The sequence below is a fragment of the Portunus trituberculatus genome, unplaced genomic scaffold (genome assembly GCF_017591435.1).
Source record: "Portunus trituberculatus isolate SZX2019 unplaced genomic scaffold, ASM1759143v1 PGA_scaffold_205__4_contigs__length_1045770, whole genome shotgun sequence".
Taxonomy (NCBI): Eukaryota; Metazoa; Arthropoda; class Malacostraca; order Decapoda; family Portunidae; genus Portunus; species Portunus trituberculatus.
Window position 1 is genome coordinate 661,494 of NW_025541373.1, and position 24,116 is coordinate 685,609.

The 24,116-nt window shown below is 39.3% G+C and overlaps 2 protein-coding genes across 14 annotated transcripts in view; one reads left to right on the forward strand and one right to left on the reverse strand.

Moving 5' to 3' along the window:
- Positions 1–4,740: 4,740 nt before the first annotated feature.
- LOC123500360 (oocyte zinc finger protein XlCOF15-like) overlaps positions 4,741–24,116 on the reverse strand; it is a 38,843-nt gene continuing 19,467 nt past the window's right edge. The window contains exons 1-4 of one of the 10 annotated variants that reach the window (XR_006673283.1): positions 17,851–18,119; positions 17,220–17,342; positions 13,309–13,460; positions 4,778–5,521 (exon numbers count right to left, since the gene is read on the reverse strand). Coding sequence is in view for 4 of the 10 variants with exons in the window: in XM_045249070.1 (XP_045105005.1) it covers positions 4,742–5,398 (657 nt within the window). In the remaining 6 variants the exon portion in view is untranslated. Of the gene's footprint in view, positions 5,522–13,236; positions 13,461–17,219; positions 17,343–17,850; positions 18,133–19,247; positions 19,543–24,116 lie in introns of those variants that run through there. The other 9 variants (XR_006673286.1, XR_006673287.1, XR_006673284.1 and 6 more) reach the window with 9 other exon arrangements.
- Positions 17,254–23,355, forward strand: LOC123500359 (oocyte zinc finger protein XlCOF15-like). 4 transcript variants are annotated; one of them, XM_045249064.1, is made up of 2 exons: positions 17,254–17,653; positions 21,828–23,355. In XM_045249064.1, the coding sequence occupies exon 2, from the start codon at positions 21,953–21,955 to the stop codon at positions 22,688–22,690; it is 738 nt and encodes a 245-aa protein (XP_045104999.1). In that variant the 5' UTR covers positions 17,254–17,653; positions 21,828–21,952; the 3' UTR covers positions 22,691–23,355. The 4 variants fall into 4 exon arrangements, with proteins under 4 accessions (XP_045104999.1, XP_045105000.1, XP_045105003.1 ...); XM_045249065.1 differs by having other exon boundaries at positions 17,334–17,614; XM_045249068.1 differs by lacking the exon at positions 17,254–17,653 and adding an exon at positions 17,766–17,789.

Here is a 24,116-nt window from a genome sequence, read left to right on the forward strand (position 1 = left end):
CTGTGTTGGCGGGACGCCGGGAAGTGACGACGAAACACCGTTTGTGTGACAGGCCGCACCCAAAATATTGTCGATTTTGAGAAAAACGACGGAAAAAGTGCTAGTGTGACACCGCCTTAAAAGATGTTAAAAAGTATAGTTTCCCGCAACGATGTATTGAGACGTGGAACAGTTTGAATGAAAAGTAGTGTCTGCAATGAGTGTGCATACTTATAAAGTAAGATTGGATAAGCGTAGATGTGGAGATGGGGCCACACCAGCATAAAGCCCAGGCCCTGTAAAACTACAACTAGGTAAATACACACACACACACACACACCCCAACCCTGGAACAGAGAAGGAGAGACGGGATCTGATACAAGTTTATAAACTGATCAATAGAATGGACCAAGTGGATAATGAGAAACTGATCCCGAGAAGAGAATATGACATTCGAAGCACAAGATCGTATAGTAAAAAGCTGAGAAAGAGAAGATGTCTGAGAGATGTTAAAAAATATAGTTTCCCGCAAAGATGTGTTGAGACATGGAACAGTCTGAGTGAAGAAGTGGTGTCAGCAACGAGTGTGCATAATTTTAAAGAAAAATTGGATAAGTGTAGATATGGAGACGGGGCCACACAAGCATAAAGCCCAGGCTCTGTAAAACTACAACTAGGTAAATACACACACACACACACACACAAACCAGAGGACCGGGGTTCGATTCCCCGGCCGGGTGGAGATATTTGGGTGTGTCTCCTTTCACGTGTAGGCCCTGTTCACCTAGCAGTAAGTTGTTACGGGATGTAAATTGAGGAGTTGTGACCTTGTTGTCCCGGTGTGTGGTGTGTGCTGGTCTCAGGCCTATCCGAAGATCGGAAATAATGAGCTCTGAGCTCGTTCCATAGGGTAACGTCTGGCTGTCTCGTCAGAGACTGCAGCAGATCAAACAGTGAAACACACACACAGAAAAAATAGAAATGAGGAAGAAAGGAAGAAATACAACGAACTGGCAGCAGCAAGGGAAAAAAAATAATGAATGGTCAGAAGAGGAAAAAAAATTTTTTTTTTTGGAGAATTCTAGGAGACAGGATAAGGAAATGGTATATAAAAGAGAAGGAAGAGAAAAAAAGTGGAACAAGTTTAACTAAAAATGATAAAGGCAAAAGACTAAAAATGATGTATACGAACATAGACGGGGTTTTATCAAGTAAACTAGAATTAAGAGATTACATAAAGAAAGAAAATCCAGATATTGTATGCCTGGCTGAAACAAAACTAAATGAGGCAATCAAAATAGACTTGGATAATAAGTATAATGTATGGAGGAAAGACAGAGTGGGTAAAGGAGGAGGAGTCATGATAATGTTAAGGAAGGAGATAGTGATCAACCAAGTGGAATGTGGGGAAGGAAAAGCAGAAGTATTGTATATTAAGATGCATATTAATAAAAAAGAGTTAACAATCATTGTAACATATGTGCCACCAAAAACAAATTCATGGACCAATCAAGAATATAGAGACATGATAGATGACACAATAAGGAGTCTAACGAGAATTGTTAAAGAAAGGAGAAAAGTGATATTAGTAGGAGATTTCAACTGTAAAGAAGTGGACTGGGAAAATTATGAAAGTGGTATGGGGGAAGAAGCCTGGGGGAGAAAGATTCTTGAACCTAATGATAGACAATATGATGGACCAGAGAGTAAAGGAATGCACAAGATTCAGAGGAAACGAGGAGCTGGCGAGATTGGACCTAATTTTTACAAGTGCTATACAAATGAATGCTGATATAAGATATAAGTGCCCATTAGGAAAGAGTGACCATATATTATAAATGGATATAGAACAGGGAAAGGAAGATAGAGACGATTCATACAAAGGAGACCAATTAAATTACAGAAAGGCTGATAATCTCAAGAACTATTTTAAAGACGTAAACTGGAAGGAGATGGAAAACTCTGAGGGGGTGCACGAGAAGTATAACTTATTTTTGGAAATATACAAAACAGGAGTCAGGAATATGTCCCAAATATAGACCTAAAGAAGAAGGAAAGAAAGATTGGTTTAATGCAAGGTGTGCTAGGCAAAGGAGAAAAGAAATGGAGCATGAAAAAGGTGGAGGAGAAATAGAAATCCAGTAAATAAGGAAAACTTCAAGGCAGCGATAAATGAATATGTTAAGGTGAAGAAGGAAGAGGAAAAGAACTTAGAAAAGGACATTGTCGAAAAATTTAAGTAGCAACCAAAATTGTTCTACAGATTCATAAATGGAAAAATTAGGCAAAAAGAAACAATGGAAAGGTTAAAAGGAGAGAACGGGATGATGGAAGACCCAAAAGTATGGCAGAACTATTAAATAATAAATTCCAGGAGTGTTTTTACTAAGGAATCCAAATTTGAAAGGCCACAGGGTAATAGAGACAGTCTATATGAAAGAGATTAAAGTAACCAAGCTTGAAATAAAAGAGTTAATGAAGGAACTGGATGAAGAGAAGGCAATGGGACCAGATGAAGTCTCAGGCAGAATACTGAAAGAATCAGGCTAGCTAGACAAGTATAAGCCAATATCTTGAAAATTTAAAGTGCTCAAAGAAAATTGAAATGGAAACAGCATGAAGCTAGCAGAATACTGAAAGAATGTAGGAAGAACTAGCAAGTCCTATATACAACATCATAAAATGCTCAATAGAAAATGGAACAGTACCAGTAGAATGGAAAAGAGCTGAGGTGGTTCCCATATATAAGAGCGGAAGGAAGGAAGAACCTTTAAATTACAGACTGGTATCACTAACTAGTGTAATATGCAAGATGTGTGAAAGAATAATAAAGAAACAATGGATTGAGTTCCTTGAAGACAACAAATTAATATCAAATAGCCAATTTGGTTTTAGAAAAGATGGTCTGTGTAACTAATTTATTGAGTTTCTATTCTAGAATAGTTGATAGAGTACAAGAGAGAGAGGGATGGGTTGACTGTATTTATTTGGATTTAAAAAAGGTGTTTGACAAAGTGCCACATGCAAGATTACTATGGAAGTTAGAGGAGAAGGGTGGCTTAAAAGGAAGCACATTGAGATGGATAGAAAATTATTTGAGGGGGAGAGAAATAAGGACGGTAGTTAAAGATATGAAGTCCAAGTGGAGAGCAGTAGAAAGCGGAGTGCCACAGGGGTCAGTATTGGCACCAATACTTTTCCTCATTTATATTAACGACATGCCAGAAGGAGTGAACAGCTACATAAATCTGTTTGTGGATGATACGAAACTGTGCAGAGTTATAAAGCAAAAAGAGGATTGTGAAATACTGCAAGAACACCTAAATAAGATCTGGGAATGGAGTAAAAAAGTGGGAAATGGAATTCAATGTGGACAAAAGCCATGTCATGGAAATGGGAAAGAGTGAAAGACGACCCGTGGGAATCTATGAGATGGGAGATGGAGTAGAACTGGAGAAAGTCAAAGAGGAAAAGGACTTAGGAAGAAAACAATCAACCGGTAAGCCATATTGATAGAATTTTCAGAGAGACATATAATTTGCTAAGGAATATTGGAGTAGTATTTCACTACATGGATAAAGAAATGAAGAAATTGATAAGTACTATAATAAGACCCAGATTGGAATATGCAGTAGTGTGGACCCCTCATAAAAAGAAACACATAAGGAAGTTGGAGAGACTACAAAAAATGCCTACAAGAATGGTTCCAGAATTTGAAGGGATGACATATGAGGAGAGACTAAAGGCTATGGATCTACCAACCCTGGAACAGAGAAGGGAGAGAGGGGATCTGATACAAGTTTATAAATTGATCAAAGATGTGTTGAGACGTGGAACAGTTTGAGTGAAAAAGTGGTGTCTGCAACGAGTGTGCATACTTTTAAAGTAAGACTGGATAAGTGTAGATGTGGAGATGGGGCCACACGAGCATAAAGCCCAGGCCCTGTAAAACTACAACTAGGTAAATAAAATTCTATATTGATTGACAGGTACATCATGAAATATGTAAATGCATAGATAAATAGATAGAAAGAAGGCGATACACATTGATAGACAGTTTTGTTATCAATAATAAGACAACTTTTATTAACAAGACCACTGATATAATTAAACAGTAAAAAGTTAAGGAGACCTTTTTTTCATTCCTTCTTTCATTTTTCCCTTCATAAATGACAGCATTAAAATATCTAAACATCGAAAGGACCAACAAGCAAAATATATCTGGTTTTCATATTGCTCATATCTTTATTTCTCTCTCTCTCTCTCTTTTCTTTTACAAGTACAGTGTATTTTTTTGTATTTTTAATAGTTTCTTTATTTTTTTTAGTCTGCAGTGGGTTTTCTTAGAGGTCTTTTTTGTGACACTTGAGGAAAGGACGTGTGGTGGGAGACTGAAGGAAGCGGAAACACAACACTTGAAGGAAGAAGAGAACAGAAAGACGGTGGTTACAATATGTTAATTTCTTCACTTGTAATCTACATACCACCACACACGACTAACAAGACTTTGAAGTTTGTTTTAACCTCAAATGTTGAAAAGAAACTACACTTAACAATAAGTCACAGACACATGATTACTCCTCACAGCAGACACAAGGAGACTGCCACTACAGGCCTAACACACTGCCTACCACTGAACACACTCACACAGGGGTAGTTGTGGACCAATCCACACAACACACCACCTCAAAATGGATCTTCACATGCCGGGCAATTTCATGCTTTGTCTTGAAACACTTGCCACAAACATCACATGAACTCCTCAAGTCAGTGTGTCTGAAGGCGTGTCTGTCAAGAGTAGCAATGGTAGGAAATCTTTACCACATTCCTCACACTCATAATCTTTAACACTTCTGTGTGTCAGTGTGTGTGTGGTGAGATTATACTTTGTGGTGAATTTCTTTCCACATTCAAGACACTCATAATTTCTCACACCACTGTGTATCAGGGTGTGTTTGGTGAGGTGACCCTTTTTAGTAAATTTCTTGCCACATTCCAGACACTCATGATTTCTGATACCACTGTGTATCAGGCTGTGTGTGGTGAGGCTAGACTTTGTGGTAAATTTCTTTCCACATTCCAGACAGTCATGATTCCTACCACCACTGTGTGTCAGGGTGTGTATGGCAAGATCAGACCTTGTGATGAATTTCTTTTCACATTCCACACACTCATAATTCTTAACACCACTATGCCTCAGGGTGTGTGTGTTGAGATCAGACTTTGTGACAAATTTCTTTCCACATTCCAGACACTTATAATTTCTAACACCTCTGTGCCTCAGGGTGTGTAGTCTGAGGCCTTCTCTGGATGCTAAAATTTTATCACACTGCTGACACAAAAATTTTCTCTCTCCTCTGTGGCCAGAGCTGCCTGCCTCACCTGAGGCAGACTCCTGCTGCTGCTGTTGTTCACTCATGCTGCTGCCTGGCCTCACCTCTCTACTGCAGTGCTACTGACAACAAATCCCATGGCATTTGCTGCAGGAACCCATCAGGAAAGCCGGCTGGAGGGAGCCATGTCAGGCACCCGGCCTGGACACCTGCAACAACAGTCACAGTGAGAACACCAAAGCCATTGGCCACTGGCCAGGGTCAACTATAATTCTAAAGAAAAAAAGGTCTACTCAAGTGCCAGACCAGTAAGTGATGCCAAAGAGAAAAATTGAACTTCAGAGGATAAGTGTGTTGAAAAGAAAGAAACAAATACACAAAGGAGGAAAAAGAGTGAGCCTTGAATTATAGAGCAGTGTCACTAACCAGTGTTGTGGAAAAGATCTGTGAAATTGTTATCAAAGAAAATGGTTCCAGTATCTGAGAGAAAGGAAATAATAAATAACTTCCAATTTGGTTTCCGGAAAGGAAGATCATGCATAACAAATTGACTAAGCTTTTATACAAGAGTAACAGATGAAGTACAGGGAGAGATGGATGGGTTGACACAGTGTATCTGGATATTAAGAAGGCTTTCAACAGAGTACCACAGAGAACACTCTTGGAAATTGGAAATTTTTTTTTTTTTTGTAAGAGGGAGAACTGCCAAGGGCAACAAAAATGAATTAGAAAAAAAAAAAGGCCCACTGGAATTGCAATCTCCAGAAAAGATGGGAAGAATCAGTCAAAAGCCTGGGAAAAATGTCTTGACACCTCTCTCTTGAAAGAAGTTGGGAAAAAAGTCTTGAAAGAAGTAGGAAGATAAAAATACAGAAGCAGGCAGAGCAGGCAGGGAGTTCCTGAGTTGTGAATGATTGAGAGTACTGGTTAACTCTTGTATTAGAGAGTTGGACACAATAGGGATGAGAGGAAGAAGAAAGCCTTGTGCCTTGAGGTCGCAGGAGGAGGAGAAGCATGCAGTTAGCAAGATCAGTAGAGCAGTTACCATGAAAATAGCAATGAAAGATAGAAAGAGGCTAAAGACAATCAGTCAGAGGAGGGGAGTTGATGAGGCAAATAGCTTTTATTCCACCTTATCTAATAAAGCTGTGTGAGTGGAAACCCCCCAAGCATGCGAAGAGTACTCCATACAAGGACGGATAAAGCCCTTGTAGAGAGTTAGCAGTTGGAGGGGCAAGAAAAACTAGCAGAGACATACAGAATGAAACTTCATTGAAGCTGTTTTAGCAAAAGATGAGATGTGAAGTTTCCAGTTAAGATTGTGAGTAAAGAACAGACCAAGGATATTCAGTGTGGAAGAGGGAGACAGTTGAGTGTCACTAAAGAAGAGGGGATAGTTGTCTGGAAGATTGCATCAAGTTGATAGATGGAGGAATTGAGTTTTTGACATTGAAAACTACTAAGTTTTCTCTGTCCAAGTCAGAAATAAGTGGTAAAGCAACTAGCAGATTGCTACAAGGGTCAGTGTTAGCTCCCATTATGTTTCAGATTTATGTAAATGATATTCACAATGAGATAAAGAGTTACATTAATCTATTTGTTGATGATGCAAAGCTACTAAGAGTTATCAAACCCAGTAGGACTGTTTGCTGTTTTTTTGAGAATTCTAGGAGACAGGATAAGAAATGGTATATAAACGAGAAGGAAGAGAAAAAAGTGGAACAGGTTTAACCAAAAGTGATAAAGGCAAGAGACTAAAAATGATGTATACAAACATAGACGGGGTTTTATCAAGTAAATTAGAATTAAGAGATTACATAAAGAAAGAAAATCCGGATATTGTATGCCTGGCTGAAACAAAACTAAATGAGGAAATCAAAATAGTCTTGGATAATAGGTATAATGTATGGGGGAGAGACAGAGTGGGTAAAGGAGGAGGAGGAGTCATGATGATGTTAAGGAAGGAGATAGTGATAAACCAAGTGGAATGTGGGGAAGGAAAAGCAGAAGTACTGTATGTTAAGATGCATATTAATAAAAAAGAGTTAACAATCATTGTAACATATGTGCCACCAAAAACAAATTCATGGACCAATCAAGAATATAAAGACATGATAGATGACACAATAAGGAGTCTAATGAGAATCGTTAAAGAAAGGAGAAAAGTGATATTAGTAGGAAATTTCAACTGTAAAGAAGTGGACTGGGAAAATTATGAAAGTGGTATGGGGGAAGAAGCCTGGGGAGAAAGATTCCTGAACCTAATGATAGACAATATGATGGACCAGAGAGTAAAGGAATGCACAAGATTCAGAGGAAATGACGAGCAGGCGAGATTGGTATAAGATATAAGTGCCCATTGGGAAAGATTGATCATATAATATTAGAAATGGATATAAAAGAGGGAAAAGAAGATAGAGATGAATCATACAAAGAGGACCGATTAAACTATAGAAAGGCTGATATTGAGAATCTCAAGAACTATTTTAAAACGTAACTGGGAGGAGATGGAAAACTCAGAGGATTGCAAGAGAAATATAACTTATTTTGGAAATATACAAAACAGGAGTCAGGAATATGTCCCAAATATAGACCTAAAGAAGAAGGAAAGAAAGATTGGTTTAATGCAAGGTGTGCTAGGGCAAAGGAGAAAGAGATGGAGCATGGAAAAGGTGGAGGAGAAACAGAAATGCGGTAAATAAGGAAAACTTCAAGATAGCAAAAATGAATATGTTAAAGTGAGGAAGGAAGAGGAAAAGAACTTTGAAAAGGACATTGTCGAAAAATATGTTAAAGTGAGGAAGGAAGAGGAGAGGATCTATGAAAAGGACATAGTCGAAAAATGCAAGGAGCAACCAAAATTGTTCTACAGATTCATAAATGGAAAATAAGACAAAAAGAAACAATAGAAAAGTTAAAAGGAGAAAATGGGATGGTGGAAGACCCAAAAAGTATGGCAGAACTATTAAATAATAATTCCAGGAGGTCTTTACTAAGGAATCCAAATTTGAAAGGCCACAGGGTAATAGAGACAATCTATATGAAAGAGATTAAAGTAACCAAGCTTGAAATAAAAGAAGTTAATGAAGGAACTGGATGAAGAAAAGGCAATGGGACCGGATGAAGTCTCAGGCAGAATACTGAAAGAATGTAGGGAAGAACTAGCAAGTCCTATATACAACATCATAAAATGCTCAATAGAAAATGGAACAGTACCAGTAGAATGGAAAAGAGCTGAGGTGGTTCCCATATATAAGAGCGGAAGGAAGGAAGAACCTTTAAATTACAGACCGGTATCACTAACTAGTGTAATATGCAAGATGTGTGAAAGAATAATAAAGAAACAATGGATCGAGTTCCTTGAAGACAACAAATTAATATCAAATAGCCAATTTGGTTTTAGAAAAGGTCGGTCGTGTGTAACAAATTTACTGAGTTTCTACTCTAGAATAGTTGACAGGGTACAAGAGAGAGGATGGGTTGACTGTATTTATTTGGATTTAAAAAAGGCATTTGATAAAGTGCCACATGCAAGATTACTGTGGAAATTAGAGGAGAAGGGTGGTTTAAAAGGAAACACATTGAGATGGATGGAAAATTATTTGAGGAGGAGAGAAATAAGGATGGTAGTTAAAGATATGAAGTCAAAGTGGAGAGCAGTAGAAAGCGGAGTGCCACAGGGGTCAGTATTGGCATCAATACTTTTCCTCATATATATAAACAACATGCCAGGGGGAGTGAACAGCTACATAAATCTGTTTGTGGACGATGCGAAACTGTGCAGAGTTATAAAGCAATAAGGGGATTGTGAAATACTGCAAGAAGACCTAAATAAGATATGGGAATGGAGTAAAAAGTGGGAAATGGAATTCAATGTGGACAAAAGCCATGTCATGGAAATGGAAAAGAGTGAAAGACGACCTGTGGGAATCTATAAGATGGGAGATGGAGTAGAACTGGAGAAAGTAAAAAAGGAAAAGGATTTGGGAGTGACGATGGAATTTTCAGAGAGACATACAATTTGCTAAGGAATATTGGAGTAGCATTTCACTACATGGACAAAGAAATGATGAAGAAACTGATAAGTACTATAATAAGACCCAGATTGGAATATGCAGGAGTAGTGTGGACCCCTCACAAAAAGAAACACATAAGAAAGCTGGAGAGACTACAAAAAATGGCTACAAGAATGGTTCCAGAATTTGAAGGGATGACATATGAGGAGAGACTAAAGGCTATGGATCTTCCAACATTGGAGCAGAGAAGGGAGAGAGGGATCTCATACAAGCTTATAAATTGATAAACGGAATGGACCAAGTGGACAATGACTATTTGATCCTGATAGAAGAATATGCCAGTCGAAGCACAAGATCACATAGTAAGAAGCTGAGGAAGGGAAGATGTGTAAGAGAAATTAAAAAGTACGTATAGTTTCCCGCAAAGATGTATTGAGACGTGGAACAGTTTAAATGAAGAGTAGTGTCTGCAACGAGTGTGCATACTTTTAAAGTAAGATTGGATAAGTGTAGATATGGAGACGGGGCCACATGAGCATAAAGCCCAGGCCCTGTAAAACTACAACTAGGTAAATACACACACTACCAAGATAATGAGGAGTAAAAAACCTGGAAGATTGTAATATGCTACAGGAGGATCTGGACAAGATATACGAGTGGAGTAAACAGTGGCAAATGGAGTTTAATATAAGCAAGTGCCATGTTATTAAAATGGGAAAAAGTAAATACAGGCCATACAAGGCTTATAAACTGGGAGAAGAGATCATTGGAGAGGCCAGAGAAGAGGACTTAGGTGTAATTGCACAAAAACAACCTGTCACCAGAGAAACATATCAAGATATTTGGAAAAACATAATATGCTTCAGAATATAAAACTTGCATTTCACTATCTGGATGAAGGAATGATGAGGAAAGTACTAAGCACCGTGTAAGACCTCAGTTAGAGTGTGAAGCAGTCACCTGGTCACCTTATATGAAAAAACATGTGAAGATGGAAAGGGTGCAGAGGCTGGCAACAAGGAACATTTGGAAGCATTGATTGAAAGGCTTCAGGACTGAGCTGCAGAAACAATGTTGTTAATATGCTGTTGCACTGTACTGTGATCCATTAATGTGGAAAGAATAGGAGGTTTACACATGTTCAAAAAGAGCTTTGTTGCACTGTACATGTGATAGATTAATGTGGAAAGAGTAGGAGGTTTACACATGTTCAAAAAGAACTTTCAATCATTACCAAAAACCTGAAATCTGGAATGTACTCCATAAGGGACAAAATGAAGACAGGAGTAGTGCCTCAGGTTATGAACTCAACTTGTTCCATAAAAAAAAACTCTGATCTTGAAACATTTGTATCAGCAGAGTTTACCAGAGAAAGGTATGAGTGATTGAGAGTACTGGTTAACTCTTGCATTAGAGAACTGGACAGAATAGGGGAGAGAGGAAGAAGAGAGCCTTGTGCAGGGGAGGCATGCAGTTAGCAAAATCAAAAGTGTATCATTAGCATGATTATTATTATATTGGAGAAAATGATTATTTGAAGCAGTGAATCATTTCATTGGGTTTTCTTGCATTGCACATTTGGAGCATCATTTTGTTTCCCATCCTGCCCAGTCAGCCGGCTGACAGGACAGGGGGCCATCACTGCATGGTGCTCATTATTATTATTATTATTATTATTATTATTATTATTATTATTATTACGTTATTGATATTTTGTTACTATTTTATTAATATTTATTGTTATTGTTTTGTTAATATTTATCATTGTTGTTATTATTATTATTACCTTATTGATATTTTGTTATAGTATTTTGTTATTATTATTATTATTATTGTTATTGTTATTGCCTTCCCTCAATTTATAAATGACGTGTTAAGTATTACTATATGGAATACACTTGTTATAGGGATTTGTTTTTCTTTGTATTAATAAGTGAATATCTAGTGACAACTAAAGCTAAAGGCTGATACGTCTACTTTATAGTTGTTTGTACTGAATCAAAGTCCATAAAAGAGCCACGGCTCAATGGACGTAGGCTTTAACAACTTATGTATGTAATATTATTTGTAATGCAAATAGCCAATAAAGAAATCAATCAATCACAGGTGACTAGTTGTCGGGCGTGGCTGGGTGTTACCTGGTGTTGGAGCCATAGCATGGAGGTATGTACTGTATACTGATAAGGATTGAAAACTGTTAGTGTTTAATTCATGGAAAATAATAGTGATATTATTCATGAACATAGTGATTACTGTCTCTGCCCCTTTTGGGTTTGCTTCGGCTGTGAAACAGATTCTTTATTGAACATATGGCTTTCAGCAGGCACAGTGTGCAGTTACAGTAGCACACATAGTAGCCACAGGGTGCTCTGCTACTGGGATCTGAAGGCTCGTGATGGTGAGGCCAGTGAAGTGAGTTGATATAAATTTGTGTGTGTGGCACGAGGGGCAGCAGTGAGGCATGTATGGGTTAAAAAATTGTTCAGCTCCAGCTTGATGTCCAGCTGAATATTATAAATTTGTTCCCTATGAGATGTTATATTTATGTAATATATCTATGTGATGCCATATGAAGTTGTCATGCTGTGTTATTTGTTCACTATCTTTTTGTGTAACAGCAGTCTGCTTTTATTGTGTGAGATAGTGTGACGGTGTGGTTGTGCTGCACACTGGATTAATATTATGGTGGTCCTCACACGATTTTGTAGCGTCGTTATGTTTATTACTTTGTACGATCCAGATCACTGTGTTGCAGGGTGAAACTCATCCCAGAGTACACCACTGTTCCAACTTGTGGTCTATCCTTGATCTCCCCCCAGTACAAAAAGAGCAGTTAGCATGAAAATAGCAATAAAAGATAGAAAGAGCTGCAACATTCCATCGGTGAGAAAGAGGCTGAAGACAGTTAGTCAGAGAAGTGGAGCTGATGAGACGAAAAGCTTTTGATTCCACCCTATTTAACAAAACTGTATGACTGGGAAGCTCCCCCCCCCTCCAAACATACAAAGAGTATTCTATACAAGAACAGATAAGACCCTTGAACAGAGTTAGCAGCTGGAGAGGTGAGAAAAACTGGCGGAGACACCTCAGAATGCCCAACTTCATAGAAGCTATTTTAGCAAGAGATGAGATGTGAAGATTCCAGTTTTGAGTATGAGTAAAGGACAGACTAAGGATATTCAGTGTGGAAGAGGGAGACGGTTGAATGTCATTGAAGAAGAGGGGATAGTTGTCTGGAAGGCTGTGCCAAATTGATAGATGGAAAAATTGAGTTTTTGAGGCAATTGAACACTACTAAGTTTTCTCTGCCCTAATAAGAAATCTAAAGCCGTGTCCACATTATCGAGCATGCTCGACGGACAAACAGTGATACCAGATCACAATAGGTAGTGAGAATGAGGGTTGATGACATCAGAAGCGGGAAAACCACAGGCAAGGATCTGGCAACAAACAGTGCTATCAGATGTAGTTTAGCCCACAATATCTACTCCTTCACCGGGCAAAGACTGACGGGCAAAGTTGTAAACTGATGAGTGGTGTCAAATACAGGTTCATGGTTTAGTTTCACTCTGACCCTGCTGAAGAGTGGGGTGCAGGACCTGTCTCACCATGCCGAACACCGTTGAGAGGAAGGAAATAGCCTTGTGTGGGATCATTCTTGGGGTGTGTATGGAAAAGCAAAAACAAGCCAGAGCACAGAGGCGTGTGTGGTGCAAGGACTGGTTGAGGAGAAGAGGAGAGTTGGGAAGTCATGCAACTATATATCGCGAACTCCACGACAAGCCTGAAGATGGTTTTATCCAGTATATAAGAATGGATGTGAATAGTTTCCACACTCCTAGCAAAAGTGGAACCATACATAACAAAACAAGATACCCACTTGAGGTAGAGCATATGTGCAAACTCACTCACAGACAGTTATCTGCTTGTTTGCCCACAGTCTCCTCACTTCTGACGTCACCTTCGTGCCTGCCACTCACCCTCCTTGTTTATGTATTGGAACGGGATCTGGTATCACTGCTTGCCCGTCAAGCATGCTTGATAGTGTGGACACGGCTTAAGAAAGATCAGAAGTCGGGTGTTCTGTGGCATTCTTGCGTGATCTGTTGACTTCCTGGAGGATTGGACGTCTCTGAAAAGATGTGGAAAGATGTTATCATCAGCATAGGAGTGGATAGGGCAAGAAGTTAGGTTGGAGTGGATAGGGCAAGAAGTTAGGTTAAGATCATTAATGAATAATAGAGAGTGGGAGACAGGACAGAACCCTGAAGAACACCACAGCAGCAATAAAACAATGAAGAAGGACACTTGAGATAAAGTTGCAGAGAGAAGGATAAAAACCGTAGGAGGGCAGTTTGGGAATCAAGGCTTTGTGCCAGACTCTATCAAAAGCTTTTGATATGTTTAACACAAAAACAAAAGTTTCACTGAAATCTCTAAAAGAGGATGACCAAGACTCAGTAAGGAAAGCCAGAAGATCACCAGTAGATCAACCTTGATGGAAGCCATACTGGCAATCAGATAGAAGATTGTGAAGTGACTGGTGTTTGAGATAGATTAAACACTTGAGACAAGCAAGAGATTAAAGCTATATGACGGTAGTTTGAGGGATAAGAAGTCACCCTTTTTAGGAACAGGCTTAACGTAGACAAACTTCAGCTAGAAGGAAAGGTTTGCTGATGGGCAAAATTGAAAGAGTTTGGCCAGGTAAGGTGCAAGCACGGAAGCACAGTTTTTGAGAACAATAAGAGGGACTCCATCAGGTCCATATTTTTTTGCAATATTTAGAGCCAAAAATTTGTATCAAGATAATTTTGAAACCCATTTTCTTGCATTAACTTATAATACAATGATTTTGGGAGGACAACAGTTTATATATGCTGACTATCTTGAGCAACAGAGAAGGCCAAGAAAAGGCCAAAATCTTTGGCATGTAGACCTAAATTTTTGAAGGCCAACATTCCTCTTAAAAGGTCAAATTGGCCTTTTAAGGCCTAACCTGACAACTCTGCCACCAACCAACCAGAAACTGTGTGTGTCATGCACTAAATGTGGTGGCCTGTGCATCATCCATCAGAATCAGTCACAATGTATTGACTCAAGTTAGAGGCAGCAGGTGTTCCTGTCACTAGTCACTAAAAATAAAGTTTTTTGGCCCAGAAGGAGGTGTTTCCTTAATGTTTACAGACATTCTTGTGCTGATCTTTGTATTTACTCACTTATAACAAGGCTGTATCTTATGTTAAGGACACACCAAAATCATGTGTACGTCACACACAATTATCATAGAAAAAAACTGTTGAAATTTTGTTTCCTTAAAAAATCCTTAAAAAAATCCGTGCTGTATATGTCAAGTCTCAAGTGATACTTGTATAACAGTTTAGTAGAGCACTGAATGAAGTAGATCACAGGTAGAAAGGAAGCACTCTTCTATCACACTGTTTAAGTTGAAAGGCTAAGAGTTCCTACTGGACCACCTGCGTACACACTGGACAAGTGGGCACACACTGATTTGAAGCATATTTCTCTCAACAATGAGTAACAACATTTACAAACACTGCACCACATAAAACTACAGCCATTCCTGCAAAACATCACACTAAGCAGGACAAGCCTCTCAAATCTGGAGGAAGACTACAATCACGGGAAGGGAATTTTCAACGTTCTTTTTGTGTACCTATTGGACACTTTACCATATATAATTTCCATTGCAAATTAATGTTTTTCAAGTTATGACTATCTTTCAGCTCTAATGCTTACCTCTCATTCCCAGTGATCTTGGGGAACCTGAGAGCAATCCTTGGTTTTTTCGGTGGAGGAGCATCAAATCAACTAAACAGGTCAGAAATCAACAAAATCACATAAAAATCTCTAACAATACTTTGTTTTTTTTTGCTTTTTTTTTCATGTAAGGGGAAAAATTGGCGAAGGGCAACAAAATGATGTATATTTATAAAACCAAAAGTCCCTCTCAGTCACCAGTCCCTTACAAGTTCAAGAGGGTTAGCCAAAAGACCGTGATAAATGTCTTGAGACCTCCCTCTTAAATGAAGTCAAGTCATAAGAAATTGGAAATACAGAAGCAGGCAGGGAGTTCCAGAGTTTACCAGAGAAAGGTATGAATGATTTAGAGTACTGGTTAACTCTTGCATTACAGAGTTGGACAAAATAAGGGTGAGAGGAAGAAGAAAGCCTTGTGCAATGAGGCATGCAGTTAGCAAGGTCAGAAGAGCAATTAGCATGAAAAAAACAGTACAAAATAGTAAGAGATGCAACATTTTGGCAGTGAGAAAGAGGCTGAAGACAGTCAGTCAGAGGAGGGGAGTTGATGAGATGTAAAGCTTTTTTATTCCACTCTATCTAATAAAACTCTGTAAGTAGAACTCTCCCAAACATGTGATGAGTATTTCATACAAGGATGGACAAGGCCCTTATACAGAGTTAGCAGATGGAGGGGCGAGAAAAATTGACGGAGACGCCTCAAAACACCTAACTTCATAGCAGCTGTTTTAGCAAGAGATGAGATGTGAAGTTTCCAGTTAAGATTATGAGTAAAGGATAAACCGAGGATATTTAGTGTGGAAGAGGGAGACAGTTGAGTGTCATTGAAGAGGGGATAATTGTCTGGAAGGCTGTGACCAGTTGATAGATGGAGGAATTGAATTTTTGAGGCATTGAACACTACTAAGTTTTCTCTGCCCCAATCAGAAATCTTAAAAAGATCTCGTCAGGCATTGTGTGGTGTCCCTGCATGATCTGTTGTCTTCCTGAAGGGTTGGTCATCACTAAAAAGGTGGAAAGGTGTGGGGTGGTATCATAAGTGTAAGAGTGGATAGGGCAAGAAGGTTGGTTAAGATCATTAATGAATAATAGGAAGAGAGCAGGTGACAGGACAGAAAGAACTCTGAGGAACACAACAGTTGATACATTTAGAAGAACAGTGGCTGTCTATCACAGCAGCAATAAAATAGAGAGGAAACTAGAGACAGAGTTGCAGAAAGAAGGACAGAAGTCACATGAGGGTAGTTTTGAGATCAAAGCTTTGTGCAGGACTATATCAAAAGCTTTTGATGCATATAACACAGCAGCAAAGGTTTCACAGAAATCTCTATAAGAAGATGACCAAGAGTCAATGAGGAATGCCAGATCACCAGTAGGGGGACCCTGACGGAAGCCATACTGGCGATCAGATAGAAGATTTTGAAATGAGACGTTTAAGAATCATCATATTGAGGATAGATTAAAACACATTACACAAGGATGAGATTAAAGCTATAGGGCAGTTGTTTGAGGGATCAGAACGGTCACTCTTTTTAGAAATAGGTTGAATGTAGGCAAACTTCCAGCAAGAAGGAAATTTAGATTGAGAAAAAAGGATGAGGAATGTACGCCTCCATACCAGACACTATCACCTCTGTTAGGCGTTCAGCAACAGAGATGGGTCTCTGACACAGAAACAGTAATCATTCTAGGGAGTCAACATAATACCTCCTCAGGTCCCCCAACTGGAATCTTGAGGCAAAATGCAAATGGCACCTCCACCTTGAGGGATCCTGAGGAGGGATTGAAGAAATAGGACATGATACAGATATGAGATTGTAATCTGAGAAACTCAACAGAGAAGAGAGGGTAACAGCACAAGCTGAAGAATTAGAGGTGAGGAAGAGCTCAAGAATGTGTGGCATTGTTGTTGAGCAGCATTGCCAGCGATTCACTATCCGTGGATTTGGATTTGTTGCCAACACATTTTGTTCCCTGACATTATATCCAGATCCTCCCCAAGGGTTACTAAATCCAATGTTATAACCTCAATTTAATGTTTGTCACAGTGTCTACGATCGGTCCTTCTCTGGATCACATGACATGATTACATATTGGGTAATATACTCACCTTACTTCACGTTAATAATTTTTTTTTCAGCTGTTACCGTGGCTCTGCTTGTAACCAATCAGATGGTGCTGTGGGTGGGACAATGCAGGAGACAGAGTAGTGACAGCAGACAGAGAGGCGTGGCTGCATCAGAACCAAAATAACCCAGTTTTAAATCAATCTCTTATCGGCCGTCGAATAAAAAAAATAAAAAAAGGTGGATGTCGATATACGTCAAATGCTTGATATCGGCGCCGATAATCGGTCGATGGCTTAATTGTCCTGACGCTCTCCTGTCACCTCAAGCGTTCACGTCGCCCTTTCCTCCTGCCAGCCTACTGAGGGAGGGAGATGGCAGAGAGGTGACCAGAGGAGGCTTGGGAGGAAAGAGAGATGCGAGGCAAGGCTAGACAGAAGTAAAGAAGAGAGCTGTGTGTGTGTGTGTGTGTACCTAGGTAATGCAAGGTTGACTTGGGTTATTTGTTTGTTATTGCGTGTGGAGGAAGTGTTATGCCCAGCTCTCATTACCAGCCGTCTTGGGGGATCTGTGGGAAATCGGTGTTTTTGGGTGGAGGAACATCAAATCGAGTGGTGTGCAGTGCAAAACTCAACAAAATCACACACACACTCACACAAAACAACAACAATTTACTTTGATGGTGACAGCGGCGAGCGTTGCTTTGTTATTGCCGAGCGGCGTGTCCAACGATTGATTCGTTGTTGACGGCTGTATCCATGGTACAATAACGTTATTGTACCATGGCTGTATCCATCCACTACACCACTACCTGTGATGGAAACCTCACTAACCTGAATAACTAAGCCCAACATTATAACCTAGGTGTGGTGAGGGGTGGCTGCGCCCCCTCGAACCACCCAAAGACTCACTAACCAAACCAAACACTATTATCTGCGAGGTCTTGTAATGCTTTTTTTTTATTAATTTATTTTTTTGGTATATATATATATATATATATATATATATATATATATATATATATATATATATATATATATATTAACAATTTATAGTTTGTTTGACGTGCATCAAATCAAGGTTTGGTTAATGAGTCTTGGGGAAGGTAGTCCAGAAAGGTGCAGGTCCCGGCTGGGAGACTATAATGTTTGATTTGATTAGTGACAAAGATAAATATTCACAGCAAATCCTTCCTTCCTTCCTGTCATCACCAGTCCTTTCTCAAGAGCAGCAAATTTGGGAACCTTTAGGGGAAACAGGTGGGGAAAGTTAAAATAGACAAGTCAATAAAAAAAAAAAAAAAAAAAAAAAAAAAATCTAAGGGGAAAATGCCATTACTTAGCCCACAAAAAATCATAAGAATTTTTGTTGCAAAATATTTGCCAACGATTCGCTACATTTGTGGACCTGTCCGCTACATGTAATGAAGCCAAAAGAAATACTAAACCTAACATTATAAGCTAACCCCCCTCCCCCCAACTCCCCTGCCCACATGTTGCCAACCAAACCCTAACCTTACCTAACCTAGCTGTGGGGGGATGGCTGTGCCCACCCCGGATCTCCCTGCAACTTAACCTAACCTAATTCTTAAATCCAAAGCTTTAAAGTAGCTGTGAGGGGAGTGTTGTGCCCTAGTGGACCCCTCTAGGGGAATTAATTAAATCCTAATCAAACTTTGATCTAACCTAATCTAATTTTAACATGTGTAAAAAATATATGGAAGCATTGGCAACACTTCTCACCAATAACAGCAACGTTCATCACAGCCACTCTGTTTTAACATTATAACCTAGCTGGGAGGGCGCTGCACCCTTCCAGACATCCTCCTGTTGCTAACCAAACCCTAATCTAACCTAACCTAACTTAATGATAATTTTTAACTTGGATAGAGAAAATGAGGATAAAAGTTGCTTTGTAAATTGAAATAAGGAAAAAAAATGTGACTTTTAGCTAAATATAGTGGATACAGCCACAAATGTAGTGAATCACCAGCAACTGTGTTCATCAAAACCACAGCAATGCTAGCTGCAGCTGCAACCCTTAACCAGTGCTGGATATTGGGTATTACTCACAATGTTGGGAAGCAAAATCAATTCTTGATGCACACACGTCGAATGAGTCTCTTGCATTTCTGGTGTACCTGTGATAGAACTAAAGACAAAAAGCCTGAACTCACAGTCCAAGCATTGAGCGTCCATGGTGAAAACAACTTAGCTGACGTGCTCTACTCTCTCACAAGAAACAGCAATACTATAATTCACTCTAAGCATGGCAAGAGTTAACCAGTACTCTCAATCACTCATACCTTTCTCTGGTAAACTCTGCTGCATAAGACTTTCTTCTTCCTCTCACCTCTATTCTGTCTAACTCTCTAATGCAAGAGTTAACCAGTACTCTCAATCATTCATACCTTTTTTTTTATTTATACCATGTGGGCTTTTCACATGAACTTATGAGCTAAAGGGGATACTTTTTGGGGCACCTCCTATCTCAAAGCCTACCCGCTAGGAAACCGTTGCCCCGAGTGAGGAAGCCTTTTCTTATCTAATGCATTCCATTTTTCCATCATTCTGTGTGGAAAACTATTTTCCAACATCCTTCGCACACTGCCTCATCCTGATCTTCTTGTCATGTCCTCTTGTCCTTCCATCTTCTTCCGCCAACAGCACCAGGTCTTCTTTGTCTATTTTTCAATATCATTTACTATCTTACACATTGTTATTAGGTCCCCACGTTCTCTTCTATCTTATGAGGTTGGCAATCCCATTTCCTTCATTCGTTCCTCATGTGCGAGGTCCATTAATTCTGGCACCATCTTTGTAGCAATCTTCTGTATCCTTTCCAATTTTCTTATATCCTTTTTAGAGCTTGGAGACCACACCACTGCTGCATATTCCAGCCTTGGGTGTATCACGCTTGTGATGATGTTTTTCATCATATCTTTATCCATGAATTGAAATGCCACTCTTATATTAGTCAACATTTTATATGATATACCAAATATCTTGCTCCTGTGTTTTTCAGGGTTCAGATTTTCCTGTATAATCACTCTCAGATCTTTTTCCTCTTTAGTCTTCATTATTTGCTCCTTTCCCATCAAATAGTCCTATACCAGTCTTTTTTTCCTTCCTAGTTCCATTGCATGACATTTCTTGGCATTCAGCTCCAATTTCAACTTCTTACTCCACTCATAGATCTTGTTTATATTCTCTTGTAACAGCAAACAGTCCTACTGGGTTTGATAACTCTTAGTAGCTTTGCATTATCAACAAATAGATTAATGTAACTCTTTTATCTCATTGTGAATATCATTTACATAAATCTGAAACATAATGGGAGCTAACACTGACCCTTGTAGCAATCTGCTAGTTGCTTTACCACAGATTTCTGACTTGGACAGAGAAAACTTAGTAGTTTTCAATGCGTCAAAAACTCAATTCCTCCATCTATCAACTTGATGCAATCTTCCAGACAACTATCCCCTCTTCTTTAGTGACACTCAACTGTCTCCCTCTTCCACAGTCCTTGGTCTGTTCTTTACTCACAATCTTAACTAGAAACTTTACATCTCATCTCTTGCTAAAACAGCTTCACTGAAGTTAGGCATTCTGTGGTGTCTCTGCTAGTTTTTCTTGCCCCTCCAACTGCTAACTCTCTACAAGGGCTTTATCCGTCCTTGTATGGAGTACTCTTCGCATGCTTGGGAGGGTTCCACTCACACAGCTTTATTAGATAAGGTGGAATAAAAGCTATTTGCCTCATCAACTCCCCTCCTCTGACTGATTGTCTTTAGCCACTTTCTATCTTTCATTGCTATTTTCATGGTAACTGCTCTACTGATCTTGCTAACTGCATGCTTCTCCTCCTCCTGCAGCCTCAAGGCACAAGGCTTTCTTGTTCCTCTCATCCCTATTGTGTCCAACTCTCTAATACAAGAGTTAACCAGTACTCTCAATCATTCACACCTCAGGAACTCCCTGCCTGCTCTGCCTGCTTCTGTATTTTTATCTTCCTACGACTTAACTTCTTTCAAGAGAGAGGTGTCAAGACATTTTTCCCAGGCTTTTGACTGATTCTTCCCATCTTTTCTGGAGATTGCAATTCCAGTGGGCCTTTTTTTTTTCTAATTCATTTTTGTTGCCCTTGGCAGTTCTTCCTCTTACACAAAAAAAAAGTGCTCTAATTTCCATAGGAGTGTTCTCTGTGGTACTCTGTTGAAAGCCTTCTTAATATCCAGATACACTGTGTCAACCCATCCATCTCTCCCTGTACTTCATCTGTTACTCTTGTATAAAAGCTTAGTCAATTTGTTATGCATGATCTTCCTTTCCAGAAACCAAATTGGAAGTTATTTATTATTTCCTTTCTCTCCAGATACTGGAACCATTTTTCTTTGATAACAATTTCACAGATCTTTTCCACAACACTGGTTAGTGACACTGCTCTATAATTCAAGGGGCTCACTCTTTTTTCCTCCTTTGTGTATTTGTTTCTTTCTTTTCAACACACTTATCCTCTGAAGTTCAATTTTTCTCTTTGGCATTCACTTACTGGTCTGGCACTTGAGTAGACCTTTTTTATCTTTAGAATTATAGTTGACCCTGGCCAGTGGCCAATGGCTTTTGGTGTTCTCACTGTGACTGTTGTTGCAGGTGTCCAGGCTGGGTGCCTGACATGGCTCCCTCCAGCCGGCTTTCTCGATGGTTCCTGCAGCAAATGCCATGGGATTTGTTGTCGGGAGTAGCACTGCAGTGGAGAGGTGAGGCCAGGCAGCAGCATGAGTGAACAACAGCAGCAGCAGGAGTCTGCCTCGGGTGAAGCAGGCAGCTCTGGCCACAGAGGAGAGAGAAAATTTTTGTGTCAGCAGTGTGATAAAATTTTAGCATCCAGAGAAGGGCTCAGACTACACACCCTGAGGCACAGAGGTGTTAGAAATTATAAGTGTCTGGAATGTGGAAAGAAATTTGTCGCAAAGTCTGAACTCAACACACACACCCTGAGGCACAGTGGTGTTAAGAATTATGAGTGTGTGGAATGTGAAAAGAAATTCATCACAAGGTCTGATCTCGCCATACACACCCTGACACACAGTGGTGGTAGGAATCATGACTGTCTGGAATGTGGAAAGAAATTTACCACAAAGTCTAGCCTCACCACACACAGCCTGATACACAGTGGTATCAGAAATTATGAGTGTCTGGAATGTGGCAAGAAATTTACTAAAAAGGCTCACCTCACCAAACACACCCTGATACACAGTGGTGTGAGAAATTATGAGTGTCTTGAATGTGGAAAGAAATTCACCACAAAGTATAATCTCACCACACACACTCTGACACACAGAAGTGTTAAAGATTATGAGTGTGAGGAATGTGGTAAAAGATTTCCTACCATTGCTACTCTTGACAGACACGCCTTCAGACACACTGACTTGAGGGAGTTCAAGTGTGATGTTTGTGGCAAGTGTTTCAAGACAAAGCATGAAATTGCCCGGCATGTGAAGATCCATTTTTGAGGTGGTGTGTTGTGTGGATTGGTGGGGCCACAACTACCCCTGTGTGAGTGTGTGGCGGCAGTGGTAGGCAGTGTGTTAGGCCTGTAGTGGCAGTCGTGGCCTTGTGTCTGCTGTGAGGGAGTAATCTTGTGTCTGTGACTTATTGTTAAGTGTAGTTTCTTTTCAACATTTGAGGTTAAAACAAACTTCAAAGTCTTGTTAGTCGTGTGTGGTGGTATGTAGATTACAAGTGAAGAAATTAACATATTGTAACCACCGTCTTTCTGTTCTCTTCTTCCTTCAAGTGTTGTGTTTCCGCTTCCTTCAGTCTCCCACCACACGCTCCTTTCCTCAAGTGTCACAAAAAAGACCTCTAAGAAAACCCACCGCAGACTAAAGGAAATAAAGAAACTATTAAAAATACAAACAAAAAAATACACTGTACTTGTAAAAGAAGAGAGAGAGAGAGAGAGAGAGAGAGAAATAAAGATATGAGCAACATGAAAACCAGATATATTTTGCTTGTTGGTCCTTTCGATGTTTAGATATTTTAATGCTGTCATTTATGAAGGGAAAAATGAAAGAAGGAATGAAAAAAAGGTCTCCTTAACTTTTTACTGTTTAATTATATCAGTGGTCTTGTTAATAAAAGTTGTCTTATTATTGATAACAAAACTGTCTATCAATGTGTATCGTCTTCTTTCTATCTATTTATCTATGCATTTACATATTTCATGATCTACCTGTCAATCAATATATAATTTTATTTACCTAGTTGTAGTTTTACAGGGCCTGGGCTTTATGCTCGCGTGGCCCCATCTCCACATCTACACTTATCCAATCTTACTTTAAAAGTATGCACACTTGTTGCAGACACCACTTTTTCACTCAAACTGTTCCACGTCTCAACACATCTTTCCGGGAAACTGTAATTTCTAACATCTCTCAGACATCTTCCCTTTCTCAGCTTTTTACTATGCAATCTTGTGCTTCGAATGTCATATTCTTCTCTCAGGATCAGTTTCTCATTATCCACTGGTCCATTTCGTTGATCAATTTATAAACTTGTATCAGATCCCCTCTCTCCCTTCTGTGTTCCTGGGTTGGTAGATCTATAGCCTTTAGTCTCTCCTCATATGTCATCCCTTCAAATTCTGTGACCATTCTTGTAGCCATTTTTTGTAGTCTCTCCAACTTCCTTATGTGTTTCTTTTTATGAGGGGTCCACACTACTCCTGCATATTCCAATCTGGGTCTTATTATAGTACTTATCAATTTCTTCATCATTTCTTTGTTCATGTAGTGAAATGCTACTCCAATATTCCTTAGCAAATTATGTTTCTCTGAAAATTCTATCAATATGGCTTACTGGTTGATTGTTATTCTTCCATTGTCACTCCTAAGTCCTTTTCCTTTTTTACTTTCTCCAGTTCTACTCCATCTCCCA

Bases quoted from the DNA above. Each gene is read 5' to 3' on its own strand.
- LOC123500359 (XM_045249064.1), top strand. From the start codon at position 21,953: ATGAGTGAACAACAGCAGCAGCAGGAGTCTGCCTCGGGTGAAGCAGGC.